At 47.0% G+C, this 19,438-nt stretch overlaps 2 protein-coding genes across 2 annotated transcripts in view; one reads left to right on the top strand and one right to left on the bottom strand.

Moving 5' to 3' along the window:
- Positions 1-19,438, top strand: part of LOC103188128 (beta-1,3-galactosyl-O-glycosyl-glycoprotein beta-1,6-N-acetylglucosaminyltransferase) — a 44,438-nt gene that overhangs the window by 8,090 nt on the left and 16,910 nt on the right. The gene's annotated exons all lie outside the window — the stretch shown is intronic.
- LOC121850543 (nicotinamide riboside kinase 2-like) lies at positions 16,399-18,226 on the bottom strand (the record flags this gene model as incomplete). Its single annotated transcript, XM_042342824.1, is given in 4 exon segments — positions 16,399-16,697; positions 17,274-17,359; positions 17,943-18,049; positions 18,155-18,226. Coding segments are annotated over 3 exon segments (265 nt in total), but the record flags the coding sequence as incomplete, so codon positions are not given.

The raw sequence follows: 19,438 nt of genomic DNA, 5'->3' as shown, positions 1-19,438 counted from the left end.
AGCGAGTGTGCCTGTGTGTGAGAGCGAGTGTTCTGTTTGTGAGAGCGAGTGTGTCTGTGTGTGAGCGCGAGTGTGCCTGTGTGAGAGCGAGTGTGCCTGTGTGAGAGCGAGTGTGCCTGTTTGAGAGCGAGTGTGACTGTGTGAGAGCGAGTGTGCCTGTGTGTGAGAGCGAGTGTGCCTGTGTGAGAGCGAGTGTGACTGTGTGTGAGAGCGAGTGTGTCCGTGTGTGAGAGCGAGTGCCTGTGTGTGAGTGCGAGTGTGACTGTGTGTGAGAGTGAGTGTGCCTGTGTGTGAGAGCGAGTGTGCCTGTGTGTGAGAGCGAGTGTGCCTGTGTGTGAGAGCGAGTGTGCCTGTGTGTGAGAGCGAGTGTTCCTGTGTGTGAGAGCAAGTGTGACTGTGTGTGAGCACAAGTGTGCCTGTGTGTGAGAGCGAGTGTGCCTGTGTGTGAGAGCGAGTGTGCCTGTGTGTGAGAGCGAGTGTTCCTGTGTGTGAGAGCAAGTGTGACTGTGTGTGAGCACAAGTGTGCCTGTGTGTGAGAGCGAGTGTGCCTGTGTGAGAGCGAGTGTGACTGTGTGTGAGAGCGAGTGTCTGTGTGTGAGAGCGAGTGTTCTGTTTGTGAGAGCGAGTGTGCCTGTGTGTGAGAGTGAGTGTGACTGTGTGTGAGAGCGAGTGTTCTGTTTGTGAGAGCGAGTGTGCCTGTGTGTGAGAGTGAGTGTGACTGTGTGTGAGAGCGAGTGTGACTGTGTGTGAGAGCGAGTGTGACTGTGTGTGAGAGCGAGTGTGCCTATGTTTGAGAGCGAGTGTGACTGTGTGTGAGAGCGAGTGTGACTGTGTGTGAGAGCGAGTGTGTCTTTGTGTGAGAGCGAGTGTGCCTGTGTGTGAGAGTGAGTGTGCCTGTGTGTGAGCACAAATGTGCCTGTGTGTGAGCGCGAGTGTGCCTGTGTGTGAGAGCGAGTGTGCCTGTGTGTGAGAGCGAGTGTGCCTGTGTGTGAGAGTGAGTGTGACTGTGTGTGAGAGCGAGTGTGACTGTGTGTGAGAGTGAGTGTGCCTGTGTGTGAGAGCGAGTGTTCTGTGTGTGAGCGCGAGTGTGCCTGTGTGTGAGCGTGAGTGTGCCTGTGTGAGAGCGAGTGCCTGTGTGTGAGTGCGAGTGTGCCTGTGAGTGAGAGCGAGTGTGTCCGTGTGTGAGAGCGAGTGTGTCCGTGTGTGAGAGCGAGTGCCTGTGTGTGAGTGCGAGTGTGCCTGTGTGTGAGTGCGAGTGTGACTGTGTGTGAGAGTGAGTGTGCCTGTGTGTGAGTGCGAGTGTGTCCGTGTGTGAGAGCGAGTGTGCCTGTGTGTGAGAGTGAGTGTGCCTGTGTGTGAGTGCGAGTGTGTCTGTGTGTGAGCGCTGTGAGCTGCCCTTATTGTGTGGTGTGGGAGGAGAGGGAGTGAGTATAGTCCTGCCGGCAGGAACACATAAGATTCCTGTCGTGTGGTGACTGTGATAACGGCCCTCCCCGGCCCTCCCCGGCCCGGCCCGGCCCTCCCCGGCCCTCCCCGGCCCTCCCCGGCCCGGCCCATCAGCAGGACATGAAAGGTCTGACCAGTCACTTGGAGGCAGGGAATCCTCCCACTCAGCTCCTGTTAACTCTGCAGCCAAAGCCCGACTGGGTCGGTTGGTCGTGGCTGAGAAGCCGTGGGAAAGCCTGGCCAGACCGCGCTGTCAGATGGCAATCTGTGCTGCTCCAGATGGGGCACTCCAGCAGATCCACCTCTCAGGAGTTAGGTTAAAAGGCTGCGTCCCGCCAGGAGAGAGCGCGCGTTTCGTTGGAATAAATACCTCTGGGATTTCCACGTGTGGATGGGATGCATGGAATTCTCAGTTTGGTTTGGAGACTCTTAAGCAACGGTGATGGGTTTCCCCCATGTGGCTGACCAGTAATCCCTCATTTTGGAGTCCTGTAGCTCAGTGGTTAGAGCACTCGCCTCGCAAGCGAGAGGATCCGGGTTTGATTCCCGGGCGGGGTGACTCGTTGGGCAAGTTTCCTTACTCCACGCACACGCCTCTATTTACCTGGCAGTAAGTAACCCGGTGGTTGGTCGATTGGCGGATCGCTTTTCCAGGGGAAATAATCCCTTCAAAAAATCAAAATAATTTGGTCACTCACTCAGTCCACGACTGCTTGTGGGACGCTGCTGTGCGCAATTGGCTGCCGGGTTTTGCCCACAAAATAAACAGTCACTCCACTTTACAATATATCCTGTGAAGCGCTTTGAGCCGTCTCAAAGACGTGATAAAGCACTGTATCAAATGCAAGGATTATTATTATTTTTATTATTATTATTAAGCACAAGTCTTGGCTGTGAGCTCAGAGCGCGATTGCACTCAGAGACGTGAGAGCGAGTGAAAACGGCCGAGATGGGTTTTGTTTTGAATTTGTTTTTGAATCAGTGACTACAAGTCAGTTATTGAATTAGAATAAATTGAATCATCACAGTAATAATAATCCTTTTTCAGCATTTGATATAATGTCTTTCACACCGGGAGAAGGTGTCAAAGGGCTTCACAGGATACACTGTAAAATGTAAGTGAATTTGTTCAGTTAATTTTCTCAGTGTGAGCCCTCTATAATTAATGATTCCCTTCTCCCCCTCCAGCACCGCACATCGCTGCAAATGGTAGCCATGGGGAGCGGAGGTAACTGTGAAGGTTTGAGGACAGTATTGATAATAATCCTTGCACTTCATTTCATTTTTTTTTTAAAACTTGAGGATTGTATTTCACAGGAGATTGTCAACCTATTTTGCGATGGTTTGGAGCCAGGGTTATATATGAGGTGTCCTTTGGGCTGAGGGCCTGACCATTTCAAACTCATCATATAACAGATTGGTTTCCCTCCTGTTCAGAAAGTGTTCCATTCCAATCAAGGAGCGGAGCAAGTTACATGCATTCTGCCTAACCTTCTCAGCAAAACCCAAAATAACTCACTGACGGTACTGTTTGAGTAATCGGCAAGTAATAAAAAATAATAATAATTGACTGTATGTCTTGTGGGCGAAACGTGGCAGCCAATTGCGCACGGCAGCGTCCCACAAACAGCCGTGGATTGAAGACGACTCATTTGTGATGCTGTTAAGTGAAGTGATGACAACACAGAGAGAATATGACCTTTCCTAGTCTGAAGCCCTTTTGCCCCTCTCCAGCTCCTGTCAAAGGTGTCAGCTTGATAACGCTTAGTAGCACTTTTGCCTCCGAGGTCAGAGGGCTGTGAGTTCAAGCCCCGTGGAAGGACTTTGAGCTCACAGTCTAGGCCGATGCTCCAGTTTTGGAGGCGCTGTCTTTTGGATTAGATGTTAAACTGAGGACTCATCTGTGCCCTGTTCAGGAGAAAATGAAAAGTCCTGGTAATGTCATGAGATATAATTACCCCCGGAAAAGCGATCCGCCGATCGACTAACAACCGGGCTCCTATTTACTACTAGTGAACAGAGGCGTGTGGTACAAGGAAACTCACCCAACGTTTCGCTCTGCTGAGAATCGAACTCAGGTCCTCTTGTTTGCGAGGCGAGGGCTCTAAACATTGCTGTAGGACTGCATGATTATAATAATAATCCTTGACGTGCTCCTTATCATGGTTTAGCATCTCAACGAAAGACGGCATCTCCGACACTCCTGCACTGCACTGGAGGGTCAACCTGGACTGTGAGCTCAACATTTTAATCTGAGACTCGAACCCACAACTTTTCTCTGAGGTGAATCAGCTCGGAGATGAATCACATGCTTTCAAATTCCACATCATTGAGATTCTAAGAATAGTGAAGAAATAGCTGATCCTTGTAAATACAGTAAACTCCTGATAACTCAACCCTAGTTCGACTTGTCAACACCTTAAGTCATCAGTCTGCCAATATCCCGGCCACATTAATTATAAGAATATAATCCTTGCATTTTGATATAGTGCTTTTCACGTCTTCTAGACATCTCAAAGCGCTTCACAGAATATGCCATAAAGTGAATTGACTGTATATTTGTGGGCGAAATTTATGTGGAGTCCTGTAGCTCAGTGGTTAGAGCACTCACCTCACAAGCGAGAGACCTGTGTTTGATTCCCGGGCAGAGCGAAACGTTGGGGATGTTTCCTTGCTCCACACGCCTCTGTTTACCCAGCAGTAAATAGGAACCCGGTTGTTAGTCGACTGACGGATCACTTTTTCCGGGATAATAATCCGTCCCCCTCAAAAAATAATTATGATAATTTGGTTGCTCAATCCATGACTGTTTGTTGGACACTGCTGTGTGTAATTGGCTGCTGTGTTTCACCCACAAAATATAATAATAATAATCCTTGCATTTGATATGGCGCCTTATCACGTCGTTGAGACGTCTCAAAGCGCTTCACGGAATAGATTTGTAAAGTGAATTGACTGTATTTTTTGTGGGCGAAATGCGGCAGATAATTGCGCACAGCAGCGTCCCACAAACAGACGTGGTTTGAAGTGACCCATTTATTATTATTTTTTTTCTTGAGGGTTTATTATCAGGCGTGTGGGGTAAGGAAACTTTCCCAAGGTTTCACCCTGCTGGGAATCAAACCCAGGCCTCTCGCATGCAAAGCGAGTGCTCTAACCACTGCTCTAAATACACAGTCATTACACTTTACAGTGTATCCTGTGAAGCGCTTTGAAACATTTTGAAGATGTGATAAGGCGCTGTATGAAATGCAAATTATTATTGTTATATTATGTATTTATACATATGCCTCACTCTCTCCCCTGGAAAACTGGTCACTGAACCCTTTGGAGCGGATGAGGAGTTATGAGGAATTCATTGTAATCTTTAAGTATTCGGGGAGCTGAATTTTTGGGGAAATGGAGCTCACTGCCATCCTTGACTGAACGTCACACGGTTTTATTGCCATTTCAGACTTTTGTATTTGAGGCACAAACGCAGTCAGAGCTCTGAAATGTCTCCGGGGGGGGATTGGCTGCTATTTCTGCTGCTGTGCTGAATACCTTTCAAGTTCCACAAGAGTAAATCAATCTCCTGACCACGTAAGCGAGGGGCTGGCCAGCAGCCTGGGGCTGTTGAGTCACGTTAAGTTAACAGTACGCGGAGCACGAGGTGAAGTGCTGAAAGGGCGAATCACGATTCTTTTTCCACTGCGATTCTGCTGTGACGATTGCCGGCGGCGGTGCTCAGAACAGCATAGGGTACAACAAGACTATTAATAATAATAGTAAACCTTGTACTTTGATACAGTTCCACCGTACATAAAATACAATTAATTTAAAAATCCGTCTCCCAGATTCTCACCCGCACAAAACTCCGCACGCCCATCACCCCAGTCCTTCCCAGGTTGCACTGGCTCCCAATTTCCGAAGCGATCGACTTCAAGAACCTCTCTCTCATTTTCAAATCCCTTCGTGCCCTTGCACCTCCCTACCTTTCCCGACTTGCTCACACCCCCTCTCCCCCCCCCACTCCACCACCTCCGCTGCCTTCGCTTGGCCGACTTTTTATTGTTGTGGGTTCAAGCCCCACGTCAAGATTTTGTCTTCACGGTCCAGGCTGACCCTGTAGTGTGGTGGCGGCAGGGGGAAACGTTAGGTTAAGTTTCTTGCAAGTCCTTGCATTTGATCTAATGCCTTATCACTTCGAGACGTCTCAAAATGCTCCAGAGAATATATTGTAAAGTGAATGGACTGTGTATTTTTATGGGCGAAACATGGCAACCAATTGTACACAGCAGCGTCCCACAAATAGTTGTGGATGAAAGTGTCCAATTTATTATTATTTTTTTGGGGAGGGGGGTGGGCAAGGAATTATTACCCCTGGAAAAGCGATTCGCCAATCAACTAATAACCAGGTTCCTACTTACTGCTGAACAGAGACGTGTCCAGTAAGGAAACTTGCCCAATGTTTCGCGCTGCCGGGTAGTCTAAGTTCCTCCAATTCTATTGGCAGACTGGTGCAGTAGGGGGCGCTCTTCTGAAGTTGGGACTAAGGTGTGTTGTCGAGACAGATTAGACATTGAGTGCCCAAAAGCTGCTGGCATGAACGTCTCTACCCTCGAGCAGCAATAAAAATCAAGAATACAATTTACAATCGAATAAAAATATCTGTTGGCAAAATCAAAATATCCCAACATTTCGCTCTGCCGGGAATCGAACCCAGTCTCTCATTTGTGAGCAAGCGATCTAACCACTGAGCTACAGGACTCCACAATACAGCACTTGGTCACCCAGTGCACTAATGTGTTAGTGATCAGCCCAGCATATTAATGCGTGAGTGTGTTACCATGTGAGCATGTTAATGTTTCATGCGTTAGTGTGTTAGGGCATTAGTGCATCGGGCATATATATAAATACATAAATTTTGTGTCCATCAATGGCTCCTCCTCCAACCCCCGCAACATCTCATGCGGCGTTCCTCAGGGCTGTTTCCTTGGTCCCCTCCTCTTCAATATCCACACGCTGACATCATCCGCAGACACGGTGTCAACTTCCACATGTATGCAGATGACACCCGACTGTACCTCTCTGCCTCCCCCCTCGATTCCAGGACCACTGCTGTCCTGACGGATTGTCTGTCAGACATGAAGTCCTGGATGAGAGCTAAATTTTCACTTTCTCCAGTTGAATGGCAACAAGACCGAGGCCCTCCTGCTTGGGTCCCGTCAGCGCCTCCACACGTCGGGTGCTGACAGCATCACCATTTATGGATGCACCTCACTGAGCCAGTCTGGAATCTTGGCGTCTTGTTTGACCCTTAACTGTCCTCCAAACCGCACATCCGTGGCATGCCTTCCACCACCTTCCAACATCGCCCGGCTCTGCCACTGCCTTTCCCCTCAGGCCTGCAAGACCCTCATTCACCCATTTATCACATCCAGGCTCGATTAGGCTAATCCCTACTTGTCAGCTTTCCAAACCCTCCCACACCAAGCTCCATGACCCTCTCACACCCATCCTTGCCCGACTCCACTGGCTCCCCATCCCCAGAGGATAGAGTTCAGAATCCTCGTCCTCACTTTCAAAGCCCCCCACGGCCTTGCTCCTCCTTATCTCTGTGCCCGCTAACCCCCTATCAACCTGTCCGCTCCCTCCACTCAGCAGAATCTGGCCTGCTCCACATCCCACACCCTGCCCGCCTCACCGTTACGTTCAGCCTTTCTGCTCCTACCCTTTGGAACTCCATCGTTGCTTCACCTTGCTCCCTCCCTTGCCTCCTTCAAGGCCTGTCTCAAGTCGTTTCTCTTCAACCACTTCTTCGGTCACCCCCCTGCCCTCCTATTCCCAATCCCCAGCTCAGGTGCAAATCCTTGACTGTCCGGCCCCTTGCGATGTCCTCACAATTTGAAAGGTGCTGTATAAATGTGATTTGTTGTCAGTGCATTAGTTTGTTAGTGGGTTTGTGCATTAGTGTGTTAACGCAGCATGCTTGTGTGGGAGTATGTTAGTGCATCAGTCTGTTGATATACAAGGCCCAGAGTTTGATTTTCGATGTAACAGAGAAAGTAACTTAAAATTCCAACGCAATCAGTACAGTCAGGTGCTGGACATTTGGTTACTGATAATTGGAACTGTGACACCTGCCACATGATGACAGATATCAAACATAACCTTGGATAAAAACCTCTGCCACAAGCTCCAACCAGAGCCAACCAGGTCCAAAGCAAACCTCTCATTTAATTCATTAAATACAAAAGTTCTCTGTAAACAAAGGATCAATGCTCATCTCTCCTGAAGAGTTTAATAATACTAACAAGGAGGGCACGAAGGTGAAACCCACTAAGTTTGGAGAGGATCAAGTGAGATAATAATATTAACGATAATAATATTTGCATTTGATGCTGTGTTTTGTCCACAAAATACACAGTCAATCCACTTTTACAGTATATCCTGTGAAGCACTTTGAGGCCTCTCAATGACGTGATAAAGTGCTATATCAAATAAAAATAATAATCCTTTCATTTGATAAAGCGCCTTTATATAGTATATATAGTATATCCTGCTTCACAGGATATACTGTAAAAGTTGATTGACTGTGTACTTTGTGGGCAAAACACAGCAGCCAATTATGCACAGCAGTGTCCCACAAACAGTCATGGATTAAGTGACCAAATGATCCAATTTTTTTGAAGAGATTATTACACCCGGAAAAGCAATCCGCCAATCAACTAACAACTGGGTTCCTACTTACTGCTTGGTAAACTGAGGCGTGTGTGTGGAGTAAGGAAACTTGCCTAGGGTTTTGCCCTCCTCGGGAATCAAACCCGGGTCCTGTCGCTTAGGAGGCGAGCGCTCTAACCACATGCAAAGATTATTATTATTATAACAAGACTCAGTTGCTTAAAACTCTGGGACAACTGATGTCTCTTTCCTACCCCCCCCCCCCCGGAGTGAGGGACGTCCTACTGAATGCCTCCAATAGCCTGATAATCTTTGTGCTGTGACAGACAATTCACCCCACAGCTGGGAAATGCCATTGTAATTCGGAGGCTCGGTAACCAGAGAGGCTGAGACGTTCCCTCAAAGCTCCGTACATTCCATTCCAGTGATGCTGGAGGCTGCTTCCTCAGCCCAACCCTCTGGAGGGAATTAGGGGCAAATTTTGGTGTGAGACAGATCAGCGAATAATAATAATTCTTGCATTTGATATAGAGACATCTCAAAGCGCTTCACAGCATATACTGTAAATTGAAATTGACTGTGTATACTCTTAAGTCTTTAATTAAAGATTTGTTATGGGATTCCTGGAAGACCATAAAAAGATTACGCAGAGTCAACATGGCTTTACAAAAGGGAAGTCGTGCTTCACTAATCTTTTAGGGTTTTTTGAAGATGTATCTGCAGGTTAGATAGGGGGGAACCAGTAGATGTAGTATATTTAGATTTTAAAAAGGCATTTGACAAAGTGCCACACAAAAGGCTATTGCAGAAGGTTAAGGCCCACGGGATTAATGGGAACATATTAGCACGGATTGAAGAGTGGCTAACGGGTGGAAAACAGAGAGAATAAACGGGTCATTCTCGAATTGGCAGGAGGTGACTAGTGGAGTGCCACAAGGATCAGTGCTTCAGCCTCAGCTATTTACAATTTACATCAATGATCCAGACGAGGACATTGAATGTAACGTATCTAAATTCACGGATGACACTAAACTCGGTGGGAGAGTGAGCTCTGAGGATGATGCAAAAAGATTGCAACGGGATATAGATAGGCTCGGGGAGTGGGCGAGTAGGTGGCAGATGGAATTTAATGTGGGGAAGTGTGAAGTTATTCACCTAGGTAGAAAAAATAGAAAAACAGATTATTTTCTAGAGGGGGAGAGATTAGATAGTGTTAGTGTTCAGAGGGATTTGGGTGTCCTTGTACACCAGTCTCAAAAAGTTAGTTTGCAGGTGCAGCAGCAACTAAGAAGGCGAACGGCAGTTAGCGTTCATTGCAAAAGGTTTAGAGTACAAGAGTAGGGAAGTCTTGCTGCAACTGTATAGGGCTTTGGTGAGACCGCACCTCGAGTGCAGTTTTGGTCCTTATTTAAAAAAGGACATACTTGCCCTCGAGGGGGTGCAGTGCAGATTCACTCGGTTAGTTCCTGGGATGAGGGGACTGACCTATGAGGATAGGCTGAATAAACTGGGGCTGTATTCTCCAGAGTACAGAAGAATTAGGGGGGATCTTATTGAAACATATCAGATTCTTAATGGGCTGATAAAGTAGTCACTGAGGGTCTGTTTCCCCGGAGGGAGAATCTATAACCAGGGGTCACAGTCTTAAAATTAAGGGTCAGCCTTTAGAACAGAGTTGAGGAAATATTTCTTCACTCAGAGGGTAGTGAATTTATGGAGTTCACTCCCCCAGAAGGCTATAGATGTCAGTCCTTGAACATCTTCAAGGCTGAGACTGATAGATTTTTAAAAAACAGAGGAATTAGGGGATATGGGGATAGGGCGGGTAATTAGAGTTGGGTCTGAAGATCAGCCACGATCTTATCAAATAGCGGGGCAGCTCGAGGGGCCGAATGGCCGACTCCTGCTCCTAATTCTTATGTTCTTATGTTCTATATTTTGTGGGTGAAATGGGGCAGCCAATTGTACATAACAGTCATGAATTGAGTGACCTAATTATTATTATTTTATAATTATTTAGTTTTTTGGATTAAAGCAATTCGCTAATTGGCTAACAACTGAGTTCCTACCTATTGCTAGGTAAACAGAGGTGGGTGGAGAAAGGAAAATTGCCTAAAGCTTTGGTGCATATGAATGAAAGAATTCATGATTAATGCTGAGAAAGTTCTTACATGGGTGTTGACATATTTTGGTAGAAAATCACTCACCCATTACCACATGAAGGGGACTATATAAATGCAAGTTGTTGTTGTAAATCACTTTATCCTCCTTGATTGCCTCTCCTCTCTCATCCATTTCCATGGGACTAGATTTTCCTGGTTCCAATTCAACTTGGCCCATCACCTTCCTCTCACTCTCACACTGTGACACAGAATGTCCCTCAAGGCTGTATCCTTGGCCCTTCCCTTCCTCATCTACATACGCGCCCTTGAAGATATATTTTTGCCCACAAAACACACAGTCGCACCACTGTGCAGTATATCCTGTGAAGCGCGTTGAGATGCCTGGACGACGTGATAAGGCGCTTTATCAAATGCAAGGATTATTGTTATTATTATCCACAGATTAGTTGGCACACAGACATAGATGTCACCAAGCGAAGGATATGAGCTGAAAAGTGGGGTAGCAGAAGGTCACAGAGATAAGGAAGTGTTAGGCCATGAAGGGATTTATAAACGAGGGTGAGGACATTGGATCAGCTGGATGATAGAATTAGGGAGATTGGCAAGGAGTGTGTTGTAAAAGTCTTGTCGAGAAGTAATCGAGGTGTGAATGAGGGTGTTGGCGAGGGTTGGTGTGAGGTAGGGGAGGGGGCGGGCAATGTGCTGGAAGTGAAGGACAGCAGCTCGGTCAGGGCCTGGATTGTGAGGGACAAAGGAGACCTGAGGGTCGAACCAGACCCAATCTCTATCAGTTCAGAACCAGTGTCCGGTGCAATGGTTCATTGAGTTTGAGGGAGAGGTCAGGGAGGCCAGAGCCAGAGGTGAAGAGGTGCTGTGGGAGCTGAGGAGAATGGTTTCTGTCTTATCCATATTAAACTGAAGAAACTTTGGCTCATTCAGGCATTGATGTCTGATAGGCGTTGGATAGAATAATAGTGGGACTGGAGTCGAGAGTGCAAATGGGAAAGTAGATCCGGTATGTGTGGAAGTTATAATAATCCTTGCATTTGATATGGCACCTATCACGTCGTTGAGACGTCTCAAAGTGCTTCACAGAATATACTGTAAAGTGAATTGACTGTGTATTTTGTGGGCGAAATGCGGCAGCCAATTGCGCACAGCAGCGTCCCACAAACAGTTGTGGATTGAGTGACCACATTTTTTTGAAGGGATTATTGCCCCCGGAAAGAGATCAACAACAACAACAATAACAAGATTCCATTTATTGAGCGCCTTTCACGTCAGGAGGACCTCAGCTAATGACTGGGTTTCAACTTAGTGCTCGGTAAATGGAGGCGTGTGTGGAGAAAGGAAACTTGCCTAAGGTTTCATCCTGCCTGGGAATGGAACCCAGGTCCTCTCGCTTGCGAGGCGAGTGCTCTAACCACAACGCTACGAGACTCCATGGTTGACCTCATGTCTGCATATGAGGTCGCCAAGAGTGTGCAGATGAGGGAGAGGAGGGTCTGAGGATAGAGCCCTGAGGTACTCCGCAGGTGGCTGCGCGATGGTGGGAGGAGAAACTGTTTGGGGGAGACAAGTGGAAGTAGTGGGTAATCCAGGCTTCGTTTGGAATTGATTCATTGAGAATCACAGGCAACACAGCTCCCGATTGGACCAAATTTATGAATATTCCACAATTCTGCCACATGATAAATTTTAAGACAAAATGTTAAGACATAGAATTGTAGCGAGAAAACAGTCTCAGTGAGAGGTGTGTCCCAGCACCACAGCAAACAAGAGGAGAATAGCCGTCCTTCATATTCTAGTTGGTGATTGTGATGATCTAATTATATTTTTTGCAAAGTGCATGGACTTGGGATCAAAATCAAACAGGGAGGTAATTATGGTGCTTATCCTGACTCCCCATCTGGGCCGACCCCGATTTCCCCCCGAGTGATGGGGTGGGGTGAGGTTCTCACTGGGTAACGGTCAGAACCAGGAAGATCGGTTGATTTTCAGTCTTTCCCCCTGCACCCCTCCTCACTTTAAAATGTTTCCTCAATGTGCTTACAATGTCCTTGGGTTGACATTCCCAATCTCTATCAGTTCAGAACCAGACTGTGCACAGCAGCCAAGCATTTTGCACAAGATATAAATAGAACATCACAGAACCCAAAGGCAATACTGCAAAGGGAAGGCGATGCTGTGTGTGGTTATACTGTATTGGCTTAAGCACATGCTTAGCACATGTCTACAGGTCTTGAGTACATCAGAGAGGTGAATGGTGTGAGTGGTTGCAGTGGGGTGGTGGGGCATGAGGGGGGTGGGGGCATGAGGGGGGTGGTGAGAGAATAAGACAGGTTAAAGGCCTGTGGTAGATATATGTCCTATAAATTGATTGTCCTTGATTCACTCATTATGTGATGGCTTTGTCATCGTGTCCAATGTTACTATGAAGCCAGGCTGGCTCAGTCGGTAACACCTAAGATTCTCTTGCCTCTGGTCAGAGGTTGGTTATTAAAGCCCCACATTGAAACCCACTGGGGGGCTGGAGGAGCTCATTGTCAGAGGTGCCGCCCTCAAATGAGGTGTTAAACCAAGATACTGTCCAACTGTTGAGGCGGACGTTAAACAATGATTTGCACTTTTTTACAGCTCCCTTCACATGGGGTAGTGTCTCGCAACTCTTAAAAGATCCCACGGCACTATCCCAAAAAGAGGAAGTTTCCCTCTCCCGGTGTCCTGGCCAATAATCCCAAATAAAATTGATCATACGCTTCACGGCTATGTGGGACATTGCTGTGTGCAAATTAGCTGTTGTTTTTGCCTATGATATACATATTCACTGTACTCTACGGTACCATATTATGTAAAGCCCTTTGAAGATGTGATAAGGTGCTATATAATATAGATATAATTAGAATTGAACTGCTTCACTTGAGTTATAAAAATAATAATGCTTGCATTTGATTTAGCAACGTATCAAGTTGTCGAGACATCTCAAAGTGTTCACAGTTCTGTGGATGACTGGTATGGTTTAGCCGATGTGTGGGGTCAATGGTTTGCTCATTCCCCGATCCCTTCGGACAATCAGGAAGTCAAACTGAACTCAGGATTCATTATTTACAAATTTTTTTGCAAAGTGAACCCCAACTCCCCATGGAGTCCTGTAGCTCAGTGGTTAGAGCACTCGCTTTGCAAGTGAGAGACCTGAGTTCAATTCCAGGCAGAGGGCGAAACCTTGGGCAAGTTTCCTTACTCCAGCTAATAATAATCCCTCCAAAACCAAAAACAATAATAAAAATTGGTCATTTTCAATCTACGACTGTTTGTGGGACATTGCTGTGCGCAATTGGCTGCCGCGTTCGCCCACAAATATACAGTCAATTCACTTTACAGTCTATTCTGTGAAGCGCTTTGTGACGTCCTCCCGACGTGAAAAGCGCTATATCAAATGCAAGGATTATTATTATTATTATTATTATTAGTTTGCATGGCGAGTGTTTTAACCACAACCCTAGACAGATTCCTGTTGTATAGTGGTTAGAGCATTGCCTCGCAAGCGAGTGAACTCGGGTTCGATTCCCGTCAGGGTGAAACCTTAGGCAAATTTCCTTCCTCCACACGCCTGTTTATCTAACAGTAAGTAGGGACCCAGTTGTTAGTTGATTGGCAGATCACATTCTGGGGATAATAATCCCTTCACAAATAAGTAATTTGGTCACTCAATCCACAGATAATAATATTCCTTGCATTTGATATAGTGCTTTTCTCGTCTTTTAAACGTCTCAAAGCTCTTCACAGAAGACTAAAGTGAATTGACTGTATATTTGTGAGCGAAACACGGCAGCCAATTGCGCACAGCAGTGTCCCACAGTTGTGTATTGAAAATGACCAATTTTATTATTGTTTTGTTTTGGAGGGATTATTAGGCTGTGTGTGGAGTAAGGAAACTTGCCCAAGGTTTCGCTCTCTGCCTGGAATTGAACTCAGGTCTCTCACTTGCAAAGCGAGTGCTCTAACCACTGAGCTACAGGACTCCACGTCTATGGGACGCTGCTGTGCACAATTGGCTGCCACAATTCGCCCACAAATATAATCAGTTCACTTTACAGTATATCCTGGGAAAGCGATTTGAGACTACAGAAGATGTGAAAAGTGCTATATCAAATGCAAAGATTATTATTATCTTTGTGGGCCTAAATCTAATTTGGGAACATCTACCCACGTGTGGCTTGGACACTCGGAGATAGATTACATCTATGTTGGTGAACTCGAGGAAACCAAGCAACAGCCAGAATGACAATGGTCTGTCCAAGCCGTACAGTCCTCTGGCTTTACTGGACGTTAAAGTTCCAACTCTATCAGTGCTCTCTAGAACCTCCCCACTTTGTGAATCATTTCTACGAGCGGATTGCCCTGGAGCTATGATTAATGTTACAGCACTGGATTCCCCGCTTATTACTCACGCCTGGTGAGCAGATATCAGTGCATTGCTCTATACCGTTATACCCCAACTATAAAGTATATACTGTGATTGCAGGAACTGAACAGAACAACCCCTCACTCTGGCCCCAGCTGATTTTAGAGTCTGGCTTTGTCCCCAACTGGTGTCTGCTTTACTCCATATTAGAAATCAAGAAGGTCACAGGTTTAGCCCAGTCAGGCTGTGCTGAGTGAGCTGGTCTCAACTCGTCTGTAACATAACTGACACGTGGCTTAGAGTCAGTATCACACTGCTTAGTACCCTGCGACTACTGCTGGCTTGTGTAGTCAGTGAAAGACACTTGTCCCTCTACCTCTGCCCCCATCAGTCAAGCCAACACTCGTTAAGGCTCACCCACAAATAATGCCAGTTGGGGTAATAGAGACAAACTGTATTACAAGAGGGAGTTTCTCTGATGCCCGAGCCATCAATCCTTCATTTGCCATTTGTGCAACATTGATGTGCACCAATTAGCTGCTGCATTTGCCTTTGAAGCAGTCACTGGACTTCACAATAAACCCAGGGAAGCGCTTTGAGACTTGCGCCTGACATGAAAGGCACTACATCAAATGCAAGGATTATCAAAACACTTCATCATGTCAGGAGGGTGTCTCAAAAGCTTTTCACAGGCAGCACTGTAAAGGGCAAGGATTGTATATTGTAAGCAAACACTGAGGCCAATTTGCATACATCAATGTTCCACAGCCAGCCATGGACCAATTTTATCCAGGGAATTAGTGGCCAGGACATCAACCTGGACAAGCAACAGGGACTTGGTTTAATGTCTGATCGAGAGGCAAGAGCCTCAACCAATCAATGTAAAGGATTATCATGCAACGGAGGGGAATATGGGTATCTTTCCACATGAACACAAGAGGCTGTTTTATAGAGCAATTTGCATTAGTTTGGTTGTATTTGTCCCTTCGGTAAGGATACCCTGTATTTTAGTCACAAAATAAATTATTTATATTAAAAGAAAGTCCTCATGTCGTAAGGAATTTTCTGCCAAGCATCAGTCGCTTAGCTTAGAGCACTCAGACAAAGGAACATATGGCAAAAATGACAATACATTAATGCAGATCAACCTCTTTGCCAAGAGATCAGAACCAACCCTTGCTTGTGGAGCTGGTCATTGAGGGAGCTTTGAATTAGATGTGATTAAAAGATTCCTCTTAGCCTTTGAGCAGGGTGGTCACACGTTGACTGAATTGATAGTGGTAGCACCAGTTACATCATGTCCCAGCATTTTAGAGACAACGTCAGACATTCAAGGGGATGGGAGATTTTAGGCAGTTTTTCTGCAGGTCCTTTTGAAGACAATTTGCAACTATATCACACCCTTCTTGCAGGGTAGCAGGGAAGATTGAGATTACGAGTGTGTGTGGTGGGGGGGGGGGAGAGAGAGAAGAATAAGGGGCCCCTCATGATTGAAAAGTAGTTGAAGCAGTGGGCCCTGTTGAGTAAAAAAAGGGTGAATAGGGACTGGGGTTATGAAGAGGCTTTTCCAGTTAAGTTAACAGTAGTGTGTGCAGTAGTGTGTGCAGGGAGTGGGAGCATATCACCCCAACCAATCTGAGTCTCAGCCAAGGGGTCATTCACACCAGGAACGGATGGAATGTGTGGTACGAGCTACTGAATAAACTACAACAAGAATCGAAATACAAATAAAACAGTTACAGAAGATACGAGGAGGCTACACACAGTTCTACAGTGAAACTATTAACCATTGCTTGGTTTTACAGACTGCACTATAACAGGGGGGTTTAAACCAGTACAATAGTTATTTTAAAAAAGTTTTATGCAGCCTTACTTGGAAGGCTTCCCAAAAAACAAAAATCCGTAAAACTGTCTTACAGCGGCAGTTAAAAATAACTTAATCCACATCCAAAACTATATATACAGTTAAACCAGTTAGTTTCCGGCCACAGAATCCCAGAAACTTGAATCACTCCTTTTATTTACAGATGGAGTTCTTCCCCTCCTCGGCACACCAAATCCTGAAAATAATATGGTAAAAGGCGTTAAAAGAATCATTTAAAAAGATTATAATAATCCTTGCATTTGATATAGCGCTGTTTCACGTCTTTGAGATGTCTCAAAGTGCTTCACAGAATACACTGTAAAAGTGAATTGACTGAATATTTTGTGGGCGACATACAGCAGCCAATTGCGCACAGCAGCGTCCCACAAACAGTCGTGGATTGAAGTGTCCAAATTATTATTAAATATTTTTCTGAAGGGATTATTTCCCCCGGAAAAGCGATTCACCAATCGACTAACAACCGGGTTCCTACTTACTGCTAGATTCTCGCAGGGCAGTGTGGCAGATTGAGAATAAGATTTGGGGTGGTGAGGGGGGGGAAAAAAATAAGAGGAGCCACTCATGGTCGGACAGTGACTGAAGGTGTGGCACTGTTATTGGGGTTCAGAACACATTTTGCCGAGAATAGAAGCCAGAACCATTTTGCCGAGTATAAAAGGGCGAGCAGGGACTGGGGTTTATGAGATTTTTCAGTGATGTTGGTAGTAGAGATGATTTGCAAAGGAGTGGTCAGACACGAGCTGTTATTTACCTAGGAGCTATTCAGCATCTTGTTTTGGATCCGTTCTAAAACATGGAAGTAAATATCCTCCTTCGATTTCAAACCATTCAAGTACTCTGCAATATATGAACACATGGTTAAGAGGGTCCCAGGCATTACCACAACAACTTGCATTTACACAGCACCCCTCACAGAGTAGCGTCCCAGAGAGCTTGATAGGGGCGGAGAATGACACCGAGCCAGGGGAAGGTGACCGCGGACAAGGTCGAATAGGAAGGTCTTCAGGCACGACTGGTAGATCCGGATGGAAGTGGTGAGGGATAGAGGGAAAGCGTTCCAGGGCTGTGAGTGTGGCCACCAATGGTGGAACAGAGAGCACGAGGGACACGCAGAAAGCCTGAGCAACCTGGGAAATCTTCCCAAACTTTGCCTGCAGCAAAATTAATGGGAATTTAAATCGCTGGATTTCAGATGTTCACATAATCTGACTTCAAAGGTTTGCGAGGTGTCAGTTATAACGGCATCACCATTTGATACCTGACCCGACACATGGGGAGGATGTCGCAAAGCACTTGGTTACTGTATTAAACAGTAGCGACTTCTTTTTAGGTGAAAATCGTAGCAGGTTTGCACACAGAGATGTTCTATAATCAGCCATAAACGTAATTTTAGTCTCAGTGAGTGCAAACAGGTACCTACCAACGTTAACATTGCTGTCCTCCATCTGTTTCCTGTGTCTCAGATACATTGGCCACACGTGTCCATCAAACAGCCCAGGTGGGTCAGGTACAGTGTAACTCCTGTGGCTGTGGGTGACAATTAGCAGGTGTCAGCTCCTAAGTCAGAGCTTCTTTAGCTGAACTCAAAGCAATTTCCCAGTCAGATTTCTAAAAGAAAATCAGTAAGATTACCTCCTCCTCCTCTTGCACTCTTCATAAGGAATTGAGAGAAAAAAGCGCTGGTCGAAGATGTCAGCCAATGGCCTTGAGGGAGGGGAGAAAAAAAGTTTAGCCTCAATTGAAAGTAAAACTGAACCAGTCTTAAGTTAATGTTCAACGAGAATAAACTACCAGTTCCTGCGATGCTGATTAGAGTTACCAGAGATTACTAAATGGCACATTGACTCGTCAAATGGGCAAGCAATTAATGGGAAGCGTTAATAATTAACCCTTCCTTGTTTGCAATGGAACTCTACAGAACATACAATCAGGCCCCGTGGTTACCGTCGCTGTGTGTGTGTGGTGTTGTGGGGGGGGGTGTGTGTGTGTGGGTGTGTGTGTGGGTGTGTGTGGGGGGGGTGTGTGGGGGGTATTAATTCTGGTTGCAAAAAAGAACAAACTCTCTCTGAACAGAAAGAGGAGAGGGGGGAGGGGAGTGGGGGTGGGGGGGCAGTTGTGGGCGGCGGTGTGGGCTGCTCCTGATTTAGCGGGGGGGGGGGGGGGGTGCTGTGTTTGTGGGGGGGTGGGGGGGGGTGTGTGTGTGAGGGAGGTGGGGGGGTGGTGCTGGGGGTGGTGCTGGGGGGTGGGGGGGAGTGGTGCTGGGGGGAGGGCTGTGTGTGTGTGGGGGGTGGGGGTGGGGCTGTGTGTGTGTGTGTGTGTGTGTGTGTGGGGGGGGGTGGGGGGGGTGGGGGTGGGCTGTGTGGGGGGTGGGGGGTGGGCTGTGTGTGTGTGTGTGTGTGGGGGGGGGGTGTGTGTGTGTGTGTGTGAGGAGGTGGGGGAGGTGGGGGGTGTGGGGTGGGGGGGGGACAGCCGCGGGGCTGGACACGGGGTTGGGGGCAGATGACCGGCGGCGGCAGCTGTGGGGGAGCGGCTCAGGACCGGGAACAGTATATATAGGGCTCAGAGCGCCGGGACTTTTCTGAATGAAATAGTGGAGACACAGAGCGGAACCTCTGCAGCGCAGAGAGAGGGAGAGAGGGGGAGAGAGAGAGAGGGGGAGAGGGGAGAGAGAGAGAGGGGGAGAGGGGGAGAGAGAGAGGGGAGAGGGGGAGAGAGAGGGGGAGAGGGGGAGAGAGAGAGAGGGGGAGAGGGGAGAGAGAGAGGGGAGAGGGGGAGAGAGAGAGGGGGAGAGGGGAGAGAGAGAGAGGGGGAGAGGGGGAGAGAGAGAGAGGGGAGAGAGGGGAGAGAGAGAGAGGGGAGAGGGGGGAGAGGACGGAGGGGGAGAGGAGAGAGGGGGAGAGAGAGAGAGGGGAGACA

The sequence above is a fragment of the Callorhinchus milii genome, unplaced genomic scaffold, assembly GCF_018977255.1.
Source record: "Callorhinchus milii isolate IMCB2004 unplaced genomic scaffold, IMCB_Cmil_1.0 Scaffold21, whole genome shotgun sequence".
NCBI classification, from domain to species: domain Eukaryota; kingdom Metazoa; phylum Chordata; class Chondrichthyes; order Chimaeriformes; family Callorhinchidae; genus Callorhinchus; species Callorhinchus milii.
Note: the sequence above shows the minus strand (reverse complement) of the source record. Positions and strands in the feature narration are given on the sequence as shown.